The sequence below is a fragment of the Mastomys coucha genome, unplaced genomic scaffold, assembly GCF_008632895.1.
Source record: "Mastomys coucha isolate ucsf_1 unplaced genomic scaffold, UCSF_Mcou_1 pScaffold21, whole genome shotgun sequence".
Classification (NCBI taxonomy): domain Eukaryota; kingdom Metazoa; phylum Chordata; class Mammalia; order Rodentia; family Muridae; genus Mastomys; species Mastomys coucha.
The window spans coordinates 173,002,772-173,027,909 of record NW_022196904.1 but is presented as its reverse complement, the minus strand read 5'-3'; the positions used below and the strand labels follow the sequence as shown (position 1 = coordinate 173,027,909).

Here is a 25,138-nt window from a genome sequence, read left to right as displayed (position 1 = left end):
TGAACTCATGACCTTCTGAAGAGCAGTCGATGCTCTTACCCACTGAGCCATCTCACCAGACCCCACATCCTTGGTTTTTAAGATGAAAATATTTTGTTGAGAGACAGCCCAGCAGTTAAGAGTACATGAAGACCAGGTTTCAGATCTCAGTACCCCATGTCAGGCATGTTTGCAAATGCCTGTAACTCCAGCTTTGAAGGATTCACTGCCCTCTGATACTTTCACAGAATGCGTATGTGTGAGAATTTATGTGCACCATGAGAGTGTAGGTACAGTGGAGACCAGAAGAGGAGTCAGATCCCCTGGAACTCCAGTTATAGCCAGCTGGGATCAGTGCAGTGTGAGTGCTGGGAATTTAACCCAGACCCTCTGCAGAGCAGCAAGTGTTCTTAACCCTGAGCCAGCTCCCTGCCCTGCTCGCCAGTCTTAGACAGTTCAGGATCCCTTGCCTAGGAAAAGGTCACATACAATGGAGTGGGTCTTCTAACATGAATTAGCTTAATTAACACAAATACCCATAGACATGGCTATGGGCCAACCCAGTGTAGCTAGAGCTTCATTAATATTCACTTCCCAGCTAATTTTAGGTTGTGTCAAGTTTACAATTTAAAGTAGCTTTTATAACTTGACCTGGTGACTTATGACTGTATATTTTACCAAGATTAGCAATTGAAAAATATTTTAAAAAGATACTTGAGAACCTATAATCTTAGCATTTGGGAGGTAGAGGCAGAAGAATCAGGAGTTCAGGGTTCATTTTGGTTACATAGTAAGTTTGAAGGCAGGCTGAGTGAGCCACATAAGAGCTTGTCTCAAAAAGTGCTCAAAGGGGCTTGGCAGCTGTCTTAGCCGTTAAGAGGACACACTGCTCTTGTAGGGATCCGAGCTTAATTCCCAGTGTCCATGTGGGGCAGCTCATAACTGCTCTAACTTCAGTGCCAGGAGACTCAGTGACTTTTGCCTCCATAGATACCTGCACTTATGTACATATCCACACATATATATACATACACATAATTAAAAATAAAATTTGGAAGAAAAAAATAAAACCAACTGACCAAACATAAAAAAACCTGGGGAAGAAAATCAAAAGGAGACACTTGAATGTCCACAGGTATTCTGCATCAGGCCCTGGATGTGCCTTGGGCTATCATGCTGGCTTCTGGGAAAGGACAATGAGGCTGAATCATTGGCACCAATCTACACAGAAAGGACAGAGGCTTATATGAGGTTATGTGACCCTGCGATGCCCTCATTCCATAGTACAGAGGCTGGCTGGTAGGGAAGATAAGAGAGCCAGAGCTCAGGCATGGAGAGCACACTGACCTGAGTGGTAGACAGGTGAGCTTCTGTGCTGATGGGTGACTTGCTGAATGGCTGGGCCAGAGTGCTTGTCCTTTAACACCAGGTCCTCTCTCAGTTGCTTTTCTTTGGCTGCTCTGGATTGAGTCTGTATTTCCACAGTGTGCCAAGTCCTGTGCTCATGAAGAAGTTCTCAGTTACCTCCAAAGCCTTCATGGACATCATGTCCGCCCAGGCGAGCAGCGGCTCCACCTCTGCACTCCGATGGGTCAGTGCCTTCAGGTTCCTGAGTCCAGTGGGTGTGGTTAAAGCATGGGTTTTCCTTGGCAGTTATGGGGGGACTCCATGATCGTTAAACAGATCTCTCTGGGCTTTTCTAGGATTGCTGAGACCCTGGCCTCTTTCCCTGTGGCTGGTAGAGCTGAGGGACTTTCTACATTTTTCTTTCAGGTCCTCTCCTGCCTGGCCATCCTCCTTCGGAAGCAAGGCCTGGAGGCCTGGGGCTATCCTGTCACCCTTCAGGTGTACCATGGACTGCTGAGCTTCACTGTGCATGCCAAGCCAAAGGTGAGACTCTGGCTGCTCCAGAACCAACCGTCTGAGCTGGGTTGGAAAGAACTTAAAACGTATATTCCTGGTTTGTTTTTTTTCTTAGTTTTGTGTGTGTGTGTGTGTGTGTGTGTGTGTGTGTGTGTAATGTCTGATTAAGACTGGAGGCCAGTAAGCCCCAGTGATCCTCCTGTCTGCGCTCTGTATAATTTCAGAGTTTACAAGTACATGCTCTAATCTATACCTGACTTTTTTTTTTAAGATTTATTTATTTATTATTATATGTAAATACACTGTAGCTGTCTTCAGATGCACCAGAAGAGGGCATCAGATCTCATGACGGGTGGTTGTGAGCCACCATGTGGTTGCTGGGATTTGAACTCAGGACCTTCAAAAGAGCAGTCAGTGCTCTTAACCGCTGAGCCATCTCTCCAGCCCTATACCTGACTTTTATTTATTTGTATTTTTTTATTTATTTGTATTTGTGTGAGTGACACTTGTGTACATATGCTTACAGAGGCTACAAGATGGTATTGAGTCCTCTGCAACTGTAGTTATAGGCAATTGTTAGCCACCTGATGTGGGTACTGGAAACCAAGCCCATGTCCTCTGGAAGAGCAGTAAGTGCTCTTAACCATTGGGCCACCTCTTCAACCCCCACCCCCTACCTGTATTCTCTGCGGTTCTGAGGATTTAAATTTGTCCTCATGTTTGCACAAACATACTTACTTGCTAAGCCTTTTCCCTAACCCTGAGGTTTTGCAGTTTGTTGGATGTTTTTTTTGTTTTTTCTTTTGGTTTGGTTTGGTTTGGTTTTTCGAGACAGGGTTTCTCTGTATAGCCCTGGCTGTCCTGGAACTTACTCTGTAGACCAGGCTGGCCTCAAACTTAGAAGTCTGCCTGCCTCTGCCTCCCAAGTGCTGGGAGCCCTTTGTTGTTTTTGTTGTTTGAGACAAGGTTTTACTTTTTAGACCCTGGATGACCTGGAAATTGCTGGGTAGACCAGGCTAGCTTTGAACTCAGAGATCCACCTGTCTGGGATTACAGGCTTGTACCACCATTCCCAGCCCAAGTCCTGAGACTCTGCCTGAGACTCTGCTCCCTGCTTCTGAGGCCTTGTCTACTTAAATCCAGAAAATGAGGAGCAGCGCTTCTCCAGCAGGAGAGCCACAGCCTGGTGCTTCTGAGTCTCTTCAGCCTCCTCAGTCCTTCTTTCTTCCTTGGCAAGGAGATGGCAGTCTTGATGGGGTATCTGGCACCATACAGACCCTACTCCTTTCCGTGCTCCCCCCTTCATTTTTGCTGTTGCAATATTGAGCATTGAACCTTGGGCCCTGTACATACTAGACGAGCACTCTACCACTGAGGTCTTTCTTCAGCCACGTTCTTGCTCTGTTGTTTTGAGAGAGGATCTTACTAAGCTACCCAGATTGGCTGTGCACTCACTCTGTAGTCTAATCTAGGCAGGCCTGGAACTTTCACTTGCCTTCTCACCCTCCACAGTAGTTTGAATTACAAGCCTGTCACCCATCCCAACTCTGAGCTGGGTTCTTAGTTCATCTTAGCGTATCACCTTGGGCAAGTTACTTAATGTCTGTAAGCCCGGGCCTCCTAACTAAGAGATAGCTCCAGTCTTGCAGTAGAGCTGTGTGGAGTCTCAGGCCTGGGGCAGTCCCTCTTTGTAGCAGCACTCAGCAAGAGGGTCTGTGCTGCTTCCTCAGAAATTTAGGGTTGGGAACATATGATGCCCATGTGAAGTGCTTGTAATGCAGGTGTCTCTTGCCTCCTTCCTTGTGTATTCATGTGATCATTAACACACTTTTAGGTCGCTGTTACAGTGCCACTTCATTAGAGTGACACTTTGTCAGCAACATAGCTTTAAAAAAAATGGTTTTTATTTGTGTATTGATAGATGTCGTTTGTTTGTTTGTTTGTTTGTTTGTTTTGGTAACAGGGTTTCACTTTGTAGCCCTGGCTGGCCTCAGAACTCACAGTGACCTACCTGTCTTTGCCTCTTTAGTGCTGTGATTAAAGGAGTATACTGTTGGAGCTGAAAATATGGTGCAGGGGTTAAGAACACTGGCTGCTCTTCCATGGGGCTAGGGTTCAATTGTCAGCAACCACACACACCTGTAATTCTAGTTCCAGGGGACCCAGCACCCTCACATAGACATATCTGCAGGCAGAACACCAATGCACATAAAAATAAATATTAAAAAAATGTATGCCATCACCCAGAGCTATGTGAGTGTTTTGCTTCCATGTATGTATGTGTATTACATGCATATCTGGTACCTCTGGAGTCTAGACCAGAACACCAGATGCCCAGAAACTGGAGTTACAGGTGGTTGTAAGTCTCTTGTGTGGGTCCTAGATTCTAAACCGTGATTCTCTACAAGTGTAGCTAGTGCTTTTAACCTCTGCACCGTCTCTCCAGTACCTGCAAGTTTCTTTACTTTCTGCTCTATATTTGCTTATTTTCTTGCCTCAGGCAAGTATCGTCTACTGCTTACTGGCACTTGGTTAACACTTAGAGCAGTGGTCCTGGTCTTGCTGGGTAATTAAATGACTGTATCCCTGTCTGAGGAAGACCCTGTTGCTCAGAGATTGAGTCTCTGGGCTGCCGCAGGGCCATTTGGCTAGTTAATAGGCTTAGGATTCTGTAGTGTATAATCCTGATAAATCAGTGGGTATTATATAGTAGGTGTTCCATCAGGCTTCTAGTGGCGCTTGTGCCAAGTATCCAAAATGCTGATCTATCCTTGTTCCCATCAGATCCGTAAGGCTGCTCAGCATGGAGTGTGCTCAGTTCTCAAGGGCAGTGACTTCATGTTTGGGGAAAAGGCCCCGGCCCATCATCCTGCTGCTATCTCCACTGCCAAGTTCTGCATCCAGGAGATTGAGAAGTCTGGAGGTGAGGTAGCTAGGCCCAGGGCAGGTGGAGGAGAAGTGGGGAGAAAACAGGAGGATTAGGAGTAAAACTCCCCTTTGTCTACCAGGTTCCAAAGAGGCCACCACCACACTGCACATGCTAACACTGCTGAAGGACATGCTGCCCTGCTTCCCAGAAGGCCTGGTGAAGAGCTGCAGTGAGACTCTGCTTCGGGTCATGACCCTGAACCATGTGGTAAGGGCTAGACACATGAAGAGTGGGAACTGAGTGAGTGAGTGGTGCCAAGCTTTGTGATGGGTCTATCATCCCCGCTGCTAAGAGGCAAGGCTATCTGTCCTGACCCTGCTTTCACCGTAAGCCGAAGACACGACACTACATCATCTTGCTGGCTCATCTTAAGGCTGTGTGGAAGCTGATTTCAGATTCCTCTGCGTGCGTGTGTGCACACGTGGTCAGAGAGCTGCTTTAGGGAGTTGACTCTTCCATCTTTACACGGGTTTTAGAGAGTAAGCTTAGGCCATCAGACTTGGGTGGCAAGCACTTTACCTGAAGAGCCCTAACTTTGTTTTACGTGTTCTTGGGATTGAATGCAGGGCCTTTGTATATTAGGTAAGGCTTTCTCTAGCACTGAGCTTTGTCCCAGTCCCTACGTCATCTGAAGTTTTTTGTTGGTTGCCATGTCTTACTAGAGACAGTCTTCAGGGTGTCTGGGAGTCTAGGGGCCCTGTAGGCTCCATGTAGCTCGTGTGATGGAGCAGGAGTTGGAGAGCCCCAGGGCAGCTATGAACTTTGTGTTTTCTTACTAAGTCTGTGTGTCTCCTGCAGCTTGTGACAGCCTGTGCCATGCAGGCCTTCCATAACCTCTTCCATGCCAAGCCCAGCCCTAGCACCCTGTCAGCAGAACTCAACGCCCAAATCATCACGGTGAGGCCGGATGCTGTGGGAGGGTAAACTTCATAGCTGGGGTGCCAGCTTTGCTGCCTTCTACAGCAGTGAGGTTGCTTGGGCTAAGCTGTCCCAGTGAGGAATAACCAAGCCTGCAGACAGAAGAGGGGGAGGGGGAGGGTGGAGCCCACTGAAATTGCCTTAGTGGTCATGGGCATGGACTCCTGATCTAGTTAACACTTTAAATGATTTCAGCTTGAGAGGACTTCTAACTTAGATATCTGTGGGTAGACTTTCAGAGGGAGGCATACAGCTCCCCAAAATTGTTTGCAAAATACACACTGACGTGCATTTCGTCCGAGAAGGACTCTACTTCAGTGATTACCAGGAGGTGAGGCACCTCACTTCCACTCCTAGAGCCTTTTGTTCCTGGAATATGGGACCTGGGAGGGTTGCTTGGAGCAGGGGAAGCCAGGTGGCTGTGACCTCTGACCATTCACAACACTGCTTTCACCAAGATCTAGGAAAGAGTCAACCTCCTGGGGGTTACTGCTGACTGAGACTCTCCTGCTCATCTCTGTCTCCCCTCTAGGCATTATATGACTACGTTCCCAGTGAGAATGACTTGCAGCCCCTGCTGGCCTGGCTTAAGGTCATGGAGAAAGCCCACATCAACCTGGTCAGGTAGGGATGGTGGACTTCAGTCTAGGGTCTCCATCAACCTGGTCAGGTAGGGATGGTGGACTTCAGTCTAGGGTCTCCATCAACCTGGTCAGGTAGGGATGGTGGACTTCAGTCTAGGGTCTCCCTGGTCAGGTAGGGATGGTGGATTTCAGTCTAGGGTCTCCATCAACCTGGTCAGGTAGGGATGGTGGACATCAGTCTAGGGTCTCCCTGGTCAGGTAGGGATGGTGGACTTCAGTCTAGGGTCTCCCTGGTCAGGTAGGGATGGTGGACTTCAGTCTAGGGTCTCCCTGGTCAGGTAGGGATAGTGGACTTCAGTCTAGGGTCTCCCTGGTCAGGTAGGGATGATGGACATCAGTCTAGGGTCTCCCTTTAGGTTGTCCACTGTTCATGCAGATGGGAGGGACATGAACCAGGAGCTGGAGAGGCCATTCAGTATCAAGGCCTGTGTCGTGTGGGTGAGGACCTGTTCTTGTGTTAGGAAAGCAAGGGTGGGCAGCATGGCCGTTCTCCAGTACCTCACCAGAGCAGTGACTCCCTAGCTGCAAGCAACAAGACGCTGAGGACAGCACCTTCTGGGTCGGAGGCAACCTAGAGCCTGATTCTCAGCTCGCTCTGTGCTTTAGGGTGAAGGGGTTTTCTTTTTTTGTGGAAGGAGACTCTTAGGAGTCAGTTCTCTCCTTCCATTATGCGAATGAATTCCAGGGATTGAGCTCTTCAGACTATGGAGCAAGCACCTTTACCCCAGCCATCTCAGCTGGATTCTTTGTTTTGTTGAGTTGTTGGTTTTGTTTGTTTTGATTTTGTTTTTTGTTTGGAACATGGAATCTCATTACATAGCCCTGACTGGCTATATAGACAAAACTGTCTTGAACTCAGAGATATCCATATCCATCCGCCTTCTAAATGCTGGGATTAAACACGTGTGCTAGCACGCCTGGGCTGGCCTGGCCTGCTTCAGCTTCCCGACTTCTGGGATTACAGTTGTGAGCCATCATGTCCAGCCTTGGTGTGATCTTTATTTGGTTATTTTAATTTTTTGCATGTGTTTGTGTATGGTGTGTGTGAGTTCATAGGTGTTGAGTTACTGGAACACACATGCCACAGTAAGCGCAGTTGTGGAGGTCCTAAGAAAACCTCAAGGGTCAGTTCTCACTGTCTTTCTTACTTGAGGCATGGTCACGTTATTGTTTGCTGTGGCATACGCTAGGCTGACTGGCCTCAGTTGCCAGGGCTTCTCCTGTTTCCACCTCCTGTCTTGCTATAGATGTGTTGGGCTTAGTACTGAGCTCAGCTTTGTGAGAGTTTGAGGGATTCAGAGATCCTCATGCTCAGGCTGTAAGAGGCCTGCTGAGCCCCTCCACAGCCCAGGTGTTATTTTATGTTGTATGTGTGTATATGTGGTATGCGTGTGCCATGGCATGCATGTCTTAATCAGGAGTGGGCGTCTCCTTTACTGGATGGACTCCAGAGATGACCTGTCAGTTTTAGTGGCTGGGGTTGGGGGAGCCCTTACCACAGAGTGATCTTGCTGACCCTCAAGTGTGATGCTTTTTGTTTTTATGTTTTGAGTTCAGATTGCCTGGGTGTGTGAGTCCCTCTCATTCTGCCCCACTGTGCGGTCTTAATGTGTCTCAGTTTCATCATCTGCAGAGTGGGAATTGGACTTGGTAACTGCTGCAAGGTTGGAGTGAAATGCCTGTTGTTATGTTAGTAGTTGGTATGGAGCATCATGAAAGTGTTAGCGGTTTTTATTATCTTGTCTGTTATATTACAGTTAAACACTCTTGATTTGACTCTGGGAAGAGTAAGGGGCAGGGAAGAAGGAGTTGTTAAGGAAGAGAAGCTCTCATTCTGTGGGCCAAGCTACTAAAAGGCAGTTTAAGTAAACTTAAACCCCATGTATTGTTACTTCAAGGACAGTGCTTCTTTGAAATGGCCTTCCAGAGGGACTTGGAGGGACCCTGCAAGCCAATAGATGTTTTCACCTGAGTTCTGGTGGCTCAGGTCTGTGTGGCTCAGGGCCAGGTTCCACAGAAACATTTTGTCTTGACAGGTTGCAGCGAGACCTGGGGCTAGGCCATCTTGCTCGGTTTTTTGGAACTGCAGTGACTTGTCTTCTCTCCCCTCATTCACAAGTGGTGGCAGCTGCTACCCAGACTCTGAAGGTATTTCAGCCTGCTAAACCCTGCTTTAGCATAAGAGGTGGTGCCTGCTATTCTGTCTCCCAGGCCACCTCACATGGCCAGCTTTGTACTGGGGGAGCTTATCACATTGGGAAACAGTCTTTTTTGTTTGTTTGTTTTTGTTTTGTTTTGGTTTTGGTTTTTTGAGACAGGGTTTCTCTGTGTAGCCCTGGCAGTCCTGGAACTCAACTCTGTAGACCAGGCCGGCCTCAAACTCAGAAATCCGTCTGCCTCTGCCTCCCAAGCGCTGGGATTAAAGGTGTGCGCCACCACCGCCCAGCTGGGAAACAGTCTTTTGGAACTTCAAAAAGCAGCTGTCTGGGAAGGTGAGTGGGACTAGACAGCCTGGCCTCTCTTTGTAGGAGATCCTGAAGGAGTGTGTGGCTCCACACATTGCTGACATTGGCTCTGTGACATCTTCAGCCTCAGGTCCTTCCCAGTACATCGCTAAGATGTTCAGGTGAGAATGTGGTGTCCCCATGAGGAGGGTACAAAGGGGACTTGTTGAAAGTCCTGAGCTCCATTTACCACTTTGGATAGTGCACTCAGTACCAGGTGATCCATAGAATCGGGATAAGTGCCAGATGTCTGCCTGAGGGAGCAGCTCCTGCCAGTCGGGTGTGCTATGTTTCAGAGGCATTTAGGAAAGGTGCCATACTATGTGATATAGAGTGTGACTCATGGAGCCCTGCCTCTGAGCGTCTGGACCCTGGAGCTGGCTTTGAATCCAGCTCTGTTGCTTGCAAAGCCCAGGTGTCTGGAGCAATCTCCTCTACCTTTTTATGCCTTTGAGCCCTCCTCTGTGGGAGAGCAGCACAGCATGTAGCTGGGCATTCGGGAAACGAAACTGCTGACCCTTGTGCTGGAGACTAGTATTAACGCTCTTACAGCTGGGAAAGAGAGGCCATCTTGATCGTAAAAGGCTGACCATGGAGTCTGCTGGGTTGTCCTCATGTCTCTGAGCCTTGGTTTCCTCATCTGAAAATGGGACATATTACTACATCCTGCGTTTCTCTTCAGTCAGTAGGAGTGTATAACTAAAAGCATAAGCACGTTCTAAGCATTAGCTCTCTGCTTTGTCCCCCTGGGCCCCTCCCTTTTACAAGCTAGTGTGGTCTGTGGCTCACAATACCCACTCCTGTTACCTTCCTGGGATGGTGGGACTGTGGCCCTGACTGTCCTGTTCCTTGGCAGGGCAGTGGAAGAGGGCCTGACATACAAATTTCATGCGGCCTGGAGCTCTGTGCTGCAGCTTCTGGGCGTCTTCTTTGAAACTTGTGGAAAACAGGCCCATCCTGTGATGAAGAAGGTGAGCTGGTGGCTCCTGGTCTGAGCACTGGTGGCACTTGGGTCCTTGGTCTGAGGACTCTTAGCCAGGAAAGACATGTCTATACTCTACCCACCCCAGTGTTGACAGTGCCCACAGCAGGTGCCTGGTACCAGGGCTCCAGGTGACCAGTGTGGGAAAAGCAAGCAGGGTGGATGGATGGTAACCACACCAGCCTAGTTCCCTTGGTTGAAGTTGATTTAGAATCCTGCGGTGCCCTGGCCCTTTTAATTTTTTTCAAATATCTGTCTGTCTGTCTGTCTGTCTTTGATGTGCACTGGTGTTTTGTTTGCATGTATGAGTGTGTCAGATCCTCTGGCACTGGATTTACAGATGTTTGTGAGATGCTATGTAGGTGCTAGGAATTGAACCCCCATCCTCTGGAAAAGCAGCCATGTTCTTAACTGAGCCATCTCTCTAGCCCTCCTTTTAAAACTTTCTAAAGGTTTAGTTATTTATGTTATGAGAGTTTTGATTTGCATACATGTACATATGCATATGTGCCTGGTGCCCTGAGAGATGAGAAAGGAGGTCTTAGATTCCTTGGAACTAGAACTACAGATGGTTGTGATCCACCATGTTGGTACTGAGAACTAAACCCTAGCCCTTTGCAAGAGCAGCAGTGTTCTTAACTGCTGAGCCGTTTCTGAGCCTCTCAAATTTTAATTCTCAAAATGCTGTGTAACCAGAGAATACAGTGTTGATATTTTAACAGCTTTAGGTCTCAGGGTTTCTCCAGCCCAGGGTGAAATATCTAAGGTCTGAGAATCCTGAGTAGATCCCAGGTCAAGTTGCAGCTGGTGGATTAGCTCCTGGGTCTTTCTCATCTTCTCATTGCTTTCTGATTCCGCTAGGTCAGGGTTAGAGGATTGGCAAACCAGGCAAGGCTATGAGAAGCAAGACTGATTGATACTGAGGGGAACTGGAGAGTGCTCCTCTGTCTCCTCAGTACAAGCTCATGGTTGGCTGTAGGCCAGCCTTGGTCACATCTTCCCATTCTTTAAGATAATTGGAATCTACATCATTTGTATGTGAAATTTTGTAGTTTTTCATGTTAAATGAAACAGAACCTTTTAAATGTCCTGGGCCTTAGGAAGGGATTAGGCACACCATTGAGTCAGTTGGATCATTAGTATGTATCTCTGTGGGCTTCATCTGTGTCCAGAATCTGGCTCCACCCTTTGGAGTGAAACCTAGCCTGGTCTAGACCTTGGATCCCTTCTCTGAAACTTGGGTCTATAATAAAACCATTAGAGAGTAAGGAGCCTCTTGATAAGTCAGCTACTGTTCCCTGGTCAGCAGAAAAATTGCATTTTGTTGTTTCTTATATACTGGAGCTTGATCATAGACCTCAACTGTGCTAGGCAATTGCTCTGCTTCAGCATTACACCCTGGCCCTGCCATCACGTCTCTCTGTATCCTCTCATTGTTCCAGTGCCTCCAGTCCCTGTGTGACCTGCGCCTCTCCCCTCACTTCCCCCACACAGCAGCCCTAGACCAGGCCGTGGGGGCTGCAGTGACCAGCATGGGTCCCGAGGTGGTGCTGCAGGCTGTGCCTTTGGAAATCGATGGCTCTGAGTAAGTGTGACCTTGATTGTCTTCAGGAGCCCAGAAGATGCATGCAGTGTGCTCTTTTCCAGGAAGGGTGTCTACTAAATGTTCTACACAGAGGGACCTTCAGTCTGGTTCTCTTCTCACAGGGAGACTCTGGATTTCCCACGGAGCTGGCTGCTGCCTGTCATCCGGGATCATGTTCGGGAAACACGACTTGGTTTCTTCACCACTTACTTCTTGCCCTTGGCCACCACTCTTAAGAGAAAAGGTATGGAGCCCCTGGCTGTTGATCAGACATCTAGAAGTGATTTAATGACTAGGGGAAAGTGTGTGTACCATTCTTCTAAGAGACTTAACCATTTGGAGTTTCATTTCTATGGGTATCCTATACCCAGTCCCTCATGGATACTGAGGAAATGCTCCATAGACTTTGATAAACCTACAGATGGATTTACAGGTGTGTGTGTTTAAGTATATGGGTTCAAACTCATGGAGATCTGCCTGCCCTTACCTTCTGAGTGCTGAGGCTGAAAGTGTGCACCACCACCACACCCTGCTACATCTTTGGGTTGCAAGCAACAAGGTTTCGGTTTTTTTTTAAAGATTTATTTATTTATTATATGTAAGTACACTGTAGCTGTCTTCAGACACTTCTTAAGAGGGCATCAGATCTCATTAGAGATGGTTGTGAGCCACCATGTGGTTTGGTTGCTGGTATTCGAACTGAGGATCTTCAGAAGAGCAGTCAGTACTCTTTAACTGCTGAGCCATCTCTCCAACCCAGCAACAAGGTACTTAAGGATATTAAAATGATTATTGCCAGGAGGTAGTGGCACATGTCTTTAATCCCAGCACTCAGGAGGCAGAGGCAGGTGGGACTCTGCATTTGAGGCCAGCCTGGTCTGCAGAGTGAGTTCCAGGACAGCCAGGGCTATACGAAGAAAACCTGTCTTGAAAAAACAAAAAACAAAGGTTTATTAATAATTTATCTCCTAATGGTATTTTGTTTTGTTAAGACCAGGTTTCATGTAGCCCATTCTGGCCTCACACCCAAGGTAGTTGTACTTCAACCTCCTGAGTACTAGAATTGCTGCCATTAGTAATCCCTTTGCCTATTCCAATGCTCATTTTAGCTACATTTTTTCCAGTCACTCTTAAATCTTAAAAGAAAAAAAAATTTAAAAAAAAAAAGGAATATATAGGAAGCATTTAAACAGAAAGGTAAAAAACACCAAGAGAGAGTTATTCTAAAAATCGTTACTGTAGTGTTATGGTGTGAGCTGGTTTGTATGAGTCTCTGAGTTCAATCCTCGGTACTGCAAAGTGTTTTTTTCCTTGTTAATAAAAAATTGTCAGCCCGTGTAGTAGTGGTGCATGTGTTTAATCCTGGCACTCAGAAGACAGAGGCAGGCAAATCTCTGGGTTTGAGGCCAGCCTGGTTTATACCAGGCTGAGTCACAAGTCAGTCACGGACGGCTACATAGAAAAACCCTATCTCGAAAACCAGGAAAAAAGACTTCTTATTGGCAAGTAACTAAAATGGGACTTGTCCGCATCTCTGTAAGCACCTGGGATGTTGGGTTTTTTCTCGAGACAGGGTCTCATTTAGCCTTGAATTAGATAAGTAATTGAGGATGACCTTGAATTTCTGAGCCTTCTGAGTGCTAGGATCATAGGTAGCAACTGTAATGCCTACATCCATAGGTTTGTTTTCATTAGAGTAATTAGTGTTGCTGTTAATTGTGGGGAGATATTACCCATATTTGTATCCTTATTGTAGGCCTTTTGGTTTTGGTAAAATGAGGCCAATTGGCCAAAAGGATTTCTTGGGTTACACCATGTCTTTGTCACACCCTCCAGCAATGGACCTGGCTCAGGCAGGCAGCACAGTGGAGTCGAAGATTTATGATACGCTCCAGTGGCAGGTGAGGGTCAGCTGGGGAAGGTAGTAGGAAGGAGCATTCAGGATACAAGTCACATTTTAATTTCCAAATTCCTCCTTCCCAGATCTGGACCCTCCTGCCTGGATTCTGCACAAGGCCCACAGATGTCGCTGCCTCCTTCAAAGGCCTGGCACGGACTCTGGGCACAGCTATCAATGAACGCCCAGACCTAAGGGTCACAGTGTGCCAGGCCCTACGCACCCTCATCACTAAGGGCTGTGAAGCAGGTAAGTGTGGGAGCTGCTGAGAAGATGATGTGGGTGCCAGGCAGCCGTCTGTACTGCTACCATCGCTGCCGCTGTTGGGCTCCAGGAGGCTAACGTTGGTCCTTGCCGCATGCCTCTCACCGAAGTGTGAGATCTCCTGTGGATTGTGCAGTGTTGAACCTGGAGGCTTCTGTGTGCCCTAGCCTCAGCCTCTCCTGACAGAAGGTCCATTCTTGTGGCTTTTTAATTCTGCCAAGGGGTCCTCTAAAAGGATGTGACCACTGAGGTACTATTACCTCTGTCCCTTCAATGCAAACTTGGGTCCTCTTGCCAGAGGCTGACCGTGCTGAAGTGAGCCGCTTTGCCAAAAACTTCCTGCCAATCCTCTTCAACCTATATGGGCAGCCTGTTGCAGCTGGAGAGGCAGCAGCCCCTCGCCGTGCTGTGCTGGAAACCATCAAAACGTACCTCACCATAACTGAGTGTCAGGTGAGTGCTGGGAGGAGGTGGGGGTGCTGTTAGCTGTTGGAAAGGCCAGACTCCTCCAGGCAGGCGCTGGAGGTCGGGGGACTTTACACAGCAGTTGTGGCTGGGCTGGGGACCAACTCAGGAACCTGCTGCCATGGTCACTGTTTCTTTCTCCATCGGGGCTGTTAGTTGGTGAATGGCTTCCTGGGAAAAGCCACTGAGAAGGTTCTCGATCCTGCCAGCTCTGATTTCACCAGGTAGGTGTTCTGAGCTTCCTCATTTGAGTTTAGTAGCCAAAGGGTACCTAGCAGAGCCTTTGGGTTCACTCTAGCAGTCTTGAGAAACCATGTTCTAGCTGTTCTGAGAGGTCTGATTAGTTCATTATTACTGAAGAATGGGGAAAGGATGGATCCTAAAGATAAGTGAGTTCAGTCCCAACTCCACCCCTTCCCAGCTCATGGCTTTAGACCAGTTACATACTCTGCCTCTAAGCCCTCCTCTGTAAAGTGGGTGTGATGATAGTCCCTGGAACGTTTCTCTGTATAGCTCTGGCTGTCCTGGAACTCTGTAGGCCAGGCTGGCCTCGAACTCAGAAATCCGCCTCCCTCTGCCTCCCAAGTGCTGGAATTAAAGGCGTGTGCCACCACCGCCCAGCGTAAGGTGGCTTTTTGAGGACAGAGAACTAGCTGTGTAGAGCACTGGTGCTCTGAGTGATCCCTGAGTGCACTGCTACCTTGCTTACTTACCATTTGCAAATGCCTGGGGGGGGGGTGCGGGGTGGAGGGCAGTGGGCCCAACCGCAAGTGGAAACAGCTTCTGCCCTTCTCTAGCCCCCTAAGTCCCTTCCTGTTTCTCACTCTGGCAGATTGTCTGTCCTGGACCTGGTTGTGGCTTTGGCTCCTTACTCGGATGAAGCTGCCATCAGTAAGCTATACTCTACCATCCGACCCTACCTTGAGGTGAGCTCTCCTCATCCCCATCCTTGCTGCTTGCCCAGATCTTACCCTGCCTACTCCCACAGTGGTTTCCCTTAAGGTCCATCCCGCTCATCTGTCACTAAAATGTACAGCTGTGCTCTAGCCTGTGCCAAGGTGTATCTTGTAGAACAAAGGCCACTCTCCTTTCCTGTTGCCATTCTAGGCCTGCCCCAGCCTTCAGCCCTCCCAGTCTGCCTTCTTCCACCTTTGACCAACTGTGGCCTCCTCAGACTGTTCTTTGAGGCAGATACCCACGTATCTCAAACAGGCCTTGAACTTGCTATGTATTGGAAGCTGGCCTGGACTGCATCCTCCTGCCTCTGTCTCTGTGCTGTAATTACAGGTTTACACCTCCTCACCCAGCCTTTTTATTAGAGAGTTAGAGTCCTAGATAAGTCCTTTATTTTTATCTCTCCTTAAAGTTTTATTTAATTTATTATTTGTGTATTATAATGAGGGTAGATGGAAGTCTGAGGGCAATTTTTGTAGAATTGGTTCTCTCCGTCCATCTTATGTGGGTTCCAAGGATTTAACTAAGATTGTCAGGTGCACATCACCAGGTAATAAGCACATTTGCCTGCTGGGCCATTTTACTGGTGCATTTTGTTTTTCTTTTTCTTTCTTTTCATTTCTCTTTTCTTTTTTCTTTTTCCTTTTTTTGTCTGGATGGACTCAGGTTCTCGTAGATGCTAGGCATGTGTTCTGAGCCACACTCCTAAGGTCTTGTATAGAGCTGGCCTGTGTATGCCTTTGCTCATTCTGGCCCTGTGTAAAATGCTCACGGTGTGGCTTACTTACAGTGTGCAGCCCAGTGGCACTCTCCTGAGGACCAGTACCCTGTTCCCCGCTAGTTTGTATAGTAGCTAGAGGAAGATGTGCAGGTGGACACATGTCCAGGACAGCCTGGGATGAGCTGGGAGAGTCCTGGGAATTCCTTCAGAGAGAACACTCTAGTCAGAGAGTGCCAGGTGTGTCACCCCTAGCATATTCTGATGCCAGCAGCCCACATTGAATGTCTGCTATTTATTACTTTTATTTTTTTTAATTTGTTTCTATTTTATGTGTATGTTTGCCTGCATTGTGTGCCTGGCTTCACATAGATGAGAAGAAGGCAGTTATGATCTGAAAGTGGAGTTACAGACAATTGTGAGATGCCATGTGGGTGCTGAGAATTGAACTGGGTCCTTTGAAAGAACTAGAACCTTGAATCATTGAGCCCTCACCTCAGCCCCCTTATCTGTTATTTAGTGGTGGTGAGAAGAATGGCTTGGAAAACCTGTCTGACTTTGTCCCTGAAGCTATGGTTCCTGTTTCCAGACCAGCTTCTCTCTGAATCCTCTCTAGTAGATGCTTGGGGAATGTCACAGGATGAAGTGGAACCCAGTCCCTTTACTATCTCTGTGTTTTATTTTCCCCTCTCAGAGCAAGGTCCATGGGGTACAGAAGAAGGCCTACCGCGTGCTGGAGGAGGTGTGTGCCAGTTCTCAGGGCCCTGCGGCAAGTTTCGTGCAAAGCCACCTAGATGATCTGAAGAAGACTCTGCTGGACTCATTGCGGAGCACATCGTCGCCTGCTAAAAGGGTGAGGGCTCTGGGCCACCTCGTCTGCAAGGGGGGAAGGGCGTCAACAGGCATACCCAGAGGAGCGGTGACACTGGAGGATCCCAATGTTGTTGTGTCCACAGCCCCGATTGAAGTGCCTCATACATATTGTGAAAAAGCTGTCAGCTGAGCATGAGGAGTTCATCGCTGCCCTCATCCCAGAGGTGAGGGGTTGAGGGGAGGATGTGTGTTTTATGGTTTCTAAGAGATGGCCTGAAGCAAGAGCTGTAACAGTGCTGAGCTCATGCTCCACTCACTGCCTAGAGTGTGTGGGCATGTGTGGCTCACCCATGCTGCCCCTCGGTGGCATGTCCTAACAAGGCTATTTGGCTAGGTGATCCTGTGCACGAAGGAAGTGTCAGTGGGTGCAAGGAAGAATGCGTTCGCCCTGCTGGTAGAGATGGGCCACGCTTTCCTGCGGTTTGGCTTTAGCCAGGAAGGTGAGACTGTGGGATGAAAGCTGGAGTAGACAAACTGCCTTCAGGCTGAGAGAAGAGTCCTAAAGGCCCTGATCTTAGGGAAAAGGTGGAGGGAACACCTTATCCTGCCCTGGCTGTGGCTTTGAGAGGACTGCACTGAAGGCCTAGGTGCCCATCCCTGAGCACCCTGTCTGAGTAACTGCTCCACTCTCTGTCCTCAGATGCCTTGCAGCGATACCTTGTCCTGATCTATCCTGGCCTTCTGGGTGCAGTTACCACAGTCAGTTGCAGTATTTTGGCTCTGACACACCTCTTGTTTGAGTTCAAAGGTAAGTGTTTACCTGAAGGCCTGGGGTGCTGTCATGATAAAGAGTGCCCCAAAAACCAGGACAGGGTAACGCCAGAGTGGGGAAAAGCATCGGGATACAGCAAACAGACCCAGAGCCCGGCCCTGCTGCTTCCCAGTCTCTCCCACAACACACTCCCTCCATCCTTACCTCGAACCACCCAGCAGCTGTAGGTCCCAGTGTCTTGGTCCTGGGACTTTTGTCAGATTGGTCAGAAAGAGGGTTGGCCCATCCCTGTGTCTTAGTTCTGGTCCCTCCTCTACCAACCACATAAAACTTTGAGTAGCTTTACTAACCTCTTAGAACCTCTGCTAATCTCTAAGATTGGAAACACATGGATACTCCATGGTGGTATTCAAACTGTTAGACCCAGAAAGGCCCTGACAACATCTGACCCATGGGTGGGTCTTGGGTTTGAGGGCCTTGGTATCTGACAGCAGCTCCTGTGCACAGGGCTGATGGGGACAAGCACAGTGGAGCAGCTCCTGGAGAACGTGTGCCTGCTGCTGGCCTCTCGAACCCGTGATGTGGTCAAATCTGCACTAGGCTTCATCAAGGTGGCCGTGGTGGTCATGGACGTGGTGCACCTTGCTAAGCACGTGCAACTAGTGGTGAGGCTCCATTTTGTTCATTGGGTGATAGGTGCTCCTGAGATGCAAGTGTGAACTCCGTGGGACTCTGGTCACATTAGTTCAGAACGTTTTCACTACTGCTCTGAGCAGCAGAAGCAAATTAAGGAGCCCTAGAGAGGCTTGTAGGAGAGTGCTGACTGACAAAGAAGGTATAAAGGCCCATAATGTCCCTCATTACCCTATGTCCCAGAGCAAAGGCCAAGGGACGGGGCTTCTCCCATGTTAGATAGAGAAGCAGGCCTAGTCTCAAGAGCCAGACTGCGCTCTTTCTCTGTAGGGTCACTGTTCCCATCCCCACCAGGGCACAGAGGATCTGAAAAGGCCCTTGGGGTAGGTCTCTGGACTTGCAGGCCACGCCACCTGCAAGCTGGATTGTTTGCTAACTTTTTCCCACTTCCAGCGGCTTGCGTCACATGGCCCTTCAGATCTCTCTTGCATATCTTTGCTGAGTCAAACCTTAGCTTCAAGGAAGGAAGCGGGGATAACTATTCTCCAAAAGCCTTCAGTCTAAGGCACGGCTAGAGTGGAGATCTACTCTGTCTCTGTATTTAGAACATCCTGAATCCCATTAAAGGATATGTGGGGACCTTGTTCTCTGGCCCCACTGAAAACCTTACTGGTAATAAGGTTTGCCATCCACAGGTGTCACCCATATGAGCCTGGATGAAAATGATTGCATGATAGGAAACATGAGACTTCAGGATGCTGGGTAGTATCTGGCAAAGTAGAATGAGTGGATTAAGTGGTACCTTTATGGCCACTTGGCAATCAGATGAGCCTGTGTTAGTATTGGTTTCTGTCCCATTGAGTTGCTGTAAAAGAACCACTGGAAGAACATATGGAGAGTGTTTAATTGTCACCTCAGAAGGATAATCACAGCTGTGATATGAAAGAGGGCATAGAGGAAAGATGGGATTCCAAAGTAAGGAAACATAGTTGAGCCAAGGAAGAGGTGGCCTGAGAACAGGACAACCAATACCTCCCCCTTAGCTAGGCCCAGATGCACAGCAAGGAAAGACGGGCAGGGCGGAAGGCACTGTGCTCCCTCTCACACCCTGGTGCTCTGTCTGCTAGATGGAAGCCATTGGGAAGTTGTCAGATGACATGCGACGGCACTTCCGTATGAAGCTTCGGAACCTGTTCATCAAATTCATCCGCAAATTTGGGTCTGTGCACTTGAATGGGGTAGGGTCAGGGTATGGGATTCTTGGTCTCTTAGTGGGCCACAGGGAAGATTACTCATTCCTGAACAGCTCCTGCCCCTGAGGAGGGATCCCTGGCAAGTACCTCTAGACAACCCTTCTCTGTCCCGCTCAGATTCGAGTTGGTGAAGGGTCTGCTACCTGCAGAATACCACAAAGTCCTGGTAAACATCAGAAAAGCTGAGACCCGAGCCAAGAAGCATCGTGCCCTGAGCCAGGCTGCTATGGAGGAGGAGGAAGAGGAGGAAGAGGAAGAGGAGCCCATCCAGAGCAAAGGTGATAGGTAAGACCATGGCACAGCCCCAAGGCCTTAATCTGTCATGGGAGTGTCTTAGTCCCCCCATCCCAGCGGGGCATTGATTGCTAGACTTCTCTAATTTAGCATTGAAGAGATTTTGGCTGACTCTGAGGATGAAGATGAGGAAGAAGAAAGGGGCCAGGGCAAGGAGCAGCGGAAGCTGGCACGACAGAGGAGCCGGGCATGGCTGAAGGAAGGTGGTGGTGACGAGCCCCTCAACTTCCTGGATCCCAAGGTGGCCCATCGAGTCCTTGGTGAGCAAGAACAGCTTACCTAGAAACCCAGAGTAGACTTGCCCGGTTGCTGGGTTCATGGGTGGTAAGCAGGGGTTGGCTTCTGTGGATGGCCTGTGGGCAAGGCCTAGAAGTCCCCTAGTTGGGAGCTTTGGTGTTGCGGGGACTCTGAGGGAGGAAGAGTTGGTTAGGACTGACTGTCTCACCTCATGCCAAACTACTTTACTAGCCACCCAGCCTGGGTCTGGGCGGGGCAGGAAGAAGGACCATGGCTTCAAGTTGAGCGCTGATGGCCGGCTGATCATACGGGAGGAGGAAGATGGAGACAAGGTGGAGGAAGAAGATGGCGCTAAAGGTAGGGTCTCCACAGAGGAGCAGTTGCTCTGGCAGCTGGGCCAGGGCTCTGCTGGCTGGATATTCATTTATGTACTTGAGGGCTCTTGGCCTATTCATATAGTGACTATTTATTGAGGAAGCATAGAAACAGATCTGAGAAGCTTACCCACAAGGCCACCCCTGAACATTCCAGGTCCTCAGATTTTCCTGAGCACACAAAACATTTTTATTTTTATTTCATATATTCTCTATACTTACTAACATACCTATGATTTTTGCTGTTGTTTTGTTTTGTTTTGTTTGAGACAGAGTTCCTTTGTATAACCCTGGCTGTCTTGGAACTCTGTAGAGTAGGCTGACCTTGAACTCAGAGATAATCCTCTCTCTGTCTCCTGAGTGCTGGGATTATAGGCATGTGACACCACCACCCAGATTCCCGTGACTTTTTTAAGATTTATTTATTTTATATATGTGAGTACATTGTTGCTGTCTTCAGACACACCAGAAGAAGGCATCAGATCTCATTAGAGATGGTTGTGAGCCACCATGTGGTTGCTGGGAATTGAACTCAGGACCTCTGGAAGAGCAGTCCGTGCTCTTAACCACTGAGCCATCTCTCCAGTCCTCAAACTAAAATTTTAAAAACGGGATCTCAAAATACTCTATTTTTTTTTTTGTTTTTTGTTTTTTGTTTTTTGTTTTTAATGCAGTATACATACAACAATTTAAACAAAACTTGGGGGAAACACCCCTCACTGTGCATGGCATGAGCATCTCTTATGCTTCTTTTGCCTTATTCCTTTTCTGTTTTTCGGTTCGGCTTGGTTTGGTTTTTAATGGAAGCCAGCTGAACCCTAAGCTGATTTGGTGACAGGTAGAGCCATGTCTTCTAAAAGAGCGTCATCCTTCCCAAACACAGTGGCCCACTCAGGAAGGGAGCATTGCCTGGGATGCGTGAGGTGTTGCGTTCTGTTCCTAGTACTGTGGGCAGTGTCTGCCTCTGCCTTCTGTGGCTCACTGCTGAGCTGTGGTCTTTGATTCCTCACACAGGCTCCTCTGCCCCTCACTTGCCAGCTGCTTGTCTGCTGGCTCCCATGTGTGTACTTAGTGTAAAGGTGGCCTGTGCTATTCCTTAGACTGTCTCTCCTCTGCTTCCCTCCCACCCTTTGTGCTCCTCAGGTTCCTGTAGACTTGATTCCCAATTAAGATCCTACAGTGTTCCTTTGTGTTGTCTCTAGGGTCCCTTAGCCACTAGGCCTCATCGCGCACAGAACGCCCACGTGCCAGTTGTCATTCTTCTGTACTTTTTTTTTTTTTTGAGACAGGGTTTCTCTGTATAGCTCTGGCTGTCCTGGAACTCACTCTGTAGACCAGGCTGGCCTTGAACTCAGAAATCCACCTGCCTCTGCCTCCCAAGTGCTGGGATTAAAGGCGTGCGCCACCACCGCCCAGCTTCTCTTCTGTACATCTTTAGTCATAGGCTGGGTTATTTTCTTGCAGTACTGGGGACTGAACCCAGCACTTGGTACATACTAGAACAATGCTCCACTGAGCTACATTCCCAGCCCCTGCACATGCCGTCTTTATTGTCTTCTGGCTATTGCTTTGCTTTGCTTTGCTGGAATCTCTTCCCTCCAGATGGTCAGCTTCATAGTTTTCTATTATTCCCACATGGCCCCATTACACAGAGTGAGCAAAAAAGTTTTTTGAGTAGGAGGTAAAATTGTCGCTAAGTGAGGGTGTGTATGAGATGGTGCTGACTCTCTGAGTCACTCACGTCTTGAAGGGGCTGAATGGTTGGAATGGAGGAGGGACAGCAGTTTGGTTTCCCATGGAAAAAAGGGCACGGATCTGGAGAGGGCAGTCTTCTGGAGCTGCAGTTAATGTCATCTTTCTGCTAAAGAGAGGACATGGGGATAAGGTTGGTTAGGGATGCCCAGATGCTCATGAGCCTGTCTGCCCTCTGACTCCAGGGGAAGATGAAGAGATGACCGATGTGATGGAAGAAGCCAGTGTCAGAAGTGTAAGTAATTGTGGCCTCGTCCTGGCCCAGAGTTCCTATTCCCCAATCCCCGTACACACACAAACATGCATCTACCCTTCTCCCTCAGTGTGCAGGATTACTGGTGCAGTGTGGATGGGCATGTAAAGTGAATCAGTGTAGAGCACACATGTAATAAACTGCCCTATGTTGCCTTCTGACAAACCAGGCCCCGGCAGCTAATTTATTGTTAAGAACTTATCAGAAGGTGGAGAGGCGACTCAGGGCTGGTGTTAGGATATTAGAGGGCTGGAGAGGTGACTCAGGGATTAAGAGTACTTCTCACTCTTGTAGATGACCAGGATTCGGTTCCAAGTACCCAGATGTTGGCTTACAACTATCCATAATTCCAGTGCCAGGAGACACAAACATACATGTAAATGAAACACACAAACAAAATTTAAATATACATACATATATACATATACACATACATATACATACATATACACACATATATATACATATATGTATGTATGTGTATATATACATATATGTGTGTATATGTGTGTGTATGTGTATATATATGTATATACATATACATATATATGTATATGAAAAAGAATGTCGAGAGTGAAGCTATTTGGAGACTGGAAACCATGTAGGAAAGCCATACAGAGTGAAGAGTGAGGAGCAAGAAGCTTCTCAAGGGTGCCCCAGGGGAATCCCGTGTGGCCTCTGTTGCCCACCCGTGCGATACCTCCCCTCCACAGGCCATTCCTGTGTGACCCAGCTCTGCTCACCAGGGCTCTTTCCCTGGGCTGGATTCTACTCTGCCTCCTCTCGCTTCAGCCGCAGTCCAGTCTCATGTTGCTAGAGGGTTGAAGGAGCCTGTCACTATACCCAGGCTCCCTGGGCTCCGGTCCAGGGTTCTGTGTAGACAGCTGGTACCCTTAGTGGTGCTGACTGAATCATAGCTGTTCTTTAGCATTGTTCATATTCCCTGGACATTATTCTGGTTGAGGCCTCACTGGATTTTCTGGAACCTTCTTAGGAGTCCTGGGGATCTCTTGGCAGCTGCCTCTTATTTCTGGCCAGCAAGGACTGACCACAGTCCTCTATAGATGAATCTCAGCTTAGAGATAGAAAGATCAGACTTGCCGGGCAGTGGTGGTGCATGCCTTTAATCCCAGCACTTGGGAGGTAGAGGCAGGCGGATTTCTGAGGCCAGCCTGGTCTACAGAGTGGGTTCCAGGACAGCCAGGGCTATACAGAGAAACCCTGCCTCAAAAAACCAAAAAGGAAAAAGAAAAAAAGAAAAAGAAAAAAGAAAAATCAGACATCTTCCCTCCAGGCAGCAAGAGCACCCTAGTGGTGACCACATCAGTGGCTGGGTCCTACAGTCAGCAACTTCCACCAACATCCCAAAGTTCTCTGTGGCATTGCTAAGTGCTTCTGTCTGTGTACATGGTTCTGGGAGCATAAGATGCTTGGGGCCAAGACATCCTTGGTAGAAAACCAGTTAGTGGGCTAGCCTTTGCTAATAAAGCTCAGCCATTATCCTCTGTTGTGCAGCCTGAGTCCCAAATCTCCAGTTTCTGGTCCTCACTAGATAGCCACAGTTCTGTGCTATAGCCAGTGAACCTGGCATCCATGTTACTGGGCACATGTTCAGCCTGATCCGTTGGCCTGCCACCCCTAGCCCTCACCTTGCCTGTGGACTCAAGGCTTCCAGGCTAGTATCAGACCACAGAATGGAGCAACCTTGGGAACTAGGTCACCCCTGGATAACCCACCCTCAGCTCTCCCCATGGTGTAGTGTTTTTGCTTGTGGGCTGCCCTGTGACGACCTCGTCTCCTCCTGTGCATTTCTAGTATTGGCACCAGGCTTGCAGTAGGTGCTGATTAGCATGTGCTGTATCATACTTGTCCATGTGTTCCATCGACTTATAACTTCTGTGAACCTATTGTCCATTGAAGGCCCAGGGTCTTCCACCTACCCAGGTCCTGATGAGGGAAAGAGGTGGAACTGGGCTTGCCAGGAAGGCAGCCTGACTGATGTCAATAGCTTTGAGGTGTGATGAGGGAAATCCAGTTGTCAGAATGCAGGGGAGAGCCCTGCCTCCCTCCCCCCCCATCTGTGTGATATGAGATCATCACTCTCCCTTTGTGGGCATGCACTTCTGTGCAGTTGGCAGTGAGAGCTTGGCAGAGGGCCTTTGTCATCAAGGCAGGTGACCACCCCTGCTCCCGCCCTCATTAGTGTTGTGGCCTTGACCCTTGGCTCACTGCCTCCCTGCTTGTCTCATCTTTCTATAGAAAAAGACGCTTAAGCGGCAGAGGGAGGATGAGGAAGATGAGCTGGAGATCCCTCCACGGTACCAAGGTAGGGTATCCTTTCTTTCCTTGGGACATAAATCCCCTCTCCTGCATCAGGCTGGGTGTTACAGAGAGGAAGGCAGAACCATGACATTGCACTGTTGACAACTCCACAGATTGGCTGACCAATCTTGTCAGCCTGAGTCAGGACTAGATTGAGGGACAGGGAGATACTAGCCTCAGGGACCTAGTGGTTAGGTTTGCCCTTTTGACAGGCCCCTTAGCTCAGCTCCTCCTACCCAGCCATCTTTCTGTGGAGTTTCTAAGTAGCCCTTGTGATATGTTAGCCTCTTCTGAATACCCCAAGATTAGAGCCTGGTCAGAGGGTTCTTCTCCACACTGGAAGCAACAGGGTGGCTCCTCTGCTTCCTTCCTCATGAGGGGTACCACAGGGTCTGCCTTGGTTCTGCTCACAGTGCATCTGGAGGTCCAGAGCTATGGAGGCAGTCTCTGGTCTGCAGCAGTGTATTCTCTGGACCCTGTGTCATCCTAACCCTAACCGTGCTACAGGAACTGTGACTTGACTTAGTCTCTGCATCCAGAGCCTGGCTCCCTCTTGCAATAAGATAACATAGTGGGTAGAAATCCTTATAATCCATGGGACTGAGAAGCCTCAGCTCAGGACTCCTTGTCCAGCTGTTACTTAGCTGTGTGATCTTGTTCCTTCACACTGCCTCTTGAAGAGCTGCAGTTTGTTTCTCTCTCTCTCTCTCTCTCTCTCTCTCTCTCTCTCTCT

General features: G+C 48.5%; 1 protein-coding gene across 1 annotated transcript in view; it reads left to right on the top strand.

Moving 5' to 3' along the window:
• The window catches only part of Rrp12 (ribosomal RNA processing 12 homolog), a 35,612-nt gene that overhangs the window by 5,684 nt on the left and 4,790 nt on the right, over positions 1–25,138 (top strand). Inside the window, exons 5-31 of the mRNA XM_031390326.1 lie at positions 1,465–1,570; positions 1,753–1,869; positions 4,627–4,765; positions 4,851–4,978; positions 5,570–5,668; positions 6,222–6,313; positions 8,370–8,481; positions 8,862–8,959; positions 9,694–9,808; positions 11,262–11,404; positions 11,527–11,648; positions 13,241–13,305; positions 13,388–13,550; positions 13,864–14,018; positions 14,187–14,254; positions 14,863–14,956; positions 16,397–16,555; positions 16,659–16,739; positions 16,910–17,015; positions 17,216–17,323; positions 17,795–17,952; positions 19,048–19,139; positions 19,291–19,458; positions 19,558–19,727; positions 19,936–20,061; positions 22,016–22,065; positions 24,343–24,409. Of these exons, the coding sequence (XP_031246186.1) occupies positions 1,465–1,570; positions 1,753–1,869; positions 4,627–4,765; positions 4,851–4,978; positions 5,570–5,668; positions 6,222–6,313; positions 8,370–8,481; positions 8,862–8,959; positions 9,694–9,808; positions 11,262–11,404; positions 11,527–11,648; positions 13,241–13,305; positions 13,388–13,550; positions 13,864–14,018; positions 14,187–14,254; positions 14,863–14,956; positions 16,397–16,555; positions 16,659–16,739; positions 16,910–17,015; positions 17,216–17,323; positions 17,795–17,952; positions 19,048–19,139; positions 19,291–19,458; positions 19,558–19,727; positions 19,936–20,061; positions 22,016–22,065; positions 24,343–24,409 (3,101 nt within the window). The remainder of the gene's footprint in view (positions 1–1,464; positions 1,571–1,752; positions 1,870–4,626; positions 4,766–4,850; positions 4,979–5,569; positions 5,669–6,221; positions 6,314–8,369; positions 8,482–8,861; positions 8,960–9,693; positions 9,809–11,261; positions 11,405–11,526; positions 11,649–13,240; positions 13,306–13,387; positions 13,551–13,863; positions 14,019–14,186; positions 14,255–14,862; positions 14,957–16,396; positions 16,556–16,658; positions 16,740–16,909; positions 17,016–17,215; positions 17,324–17,794; positions 17,953–19,047; positions 19,140–19,290; positions 19,459–19,557; positions 19,728–19,935; positions 20,062–22,015; positions 22,066–24,342; positions 24,410–25,138) is intronic.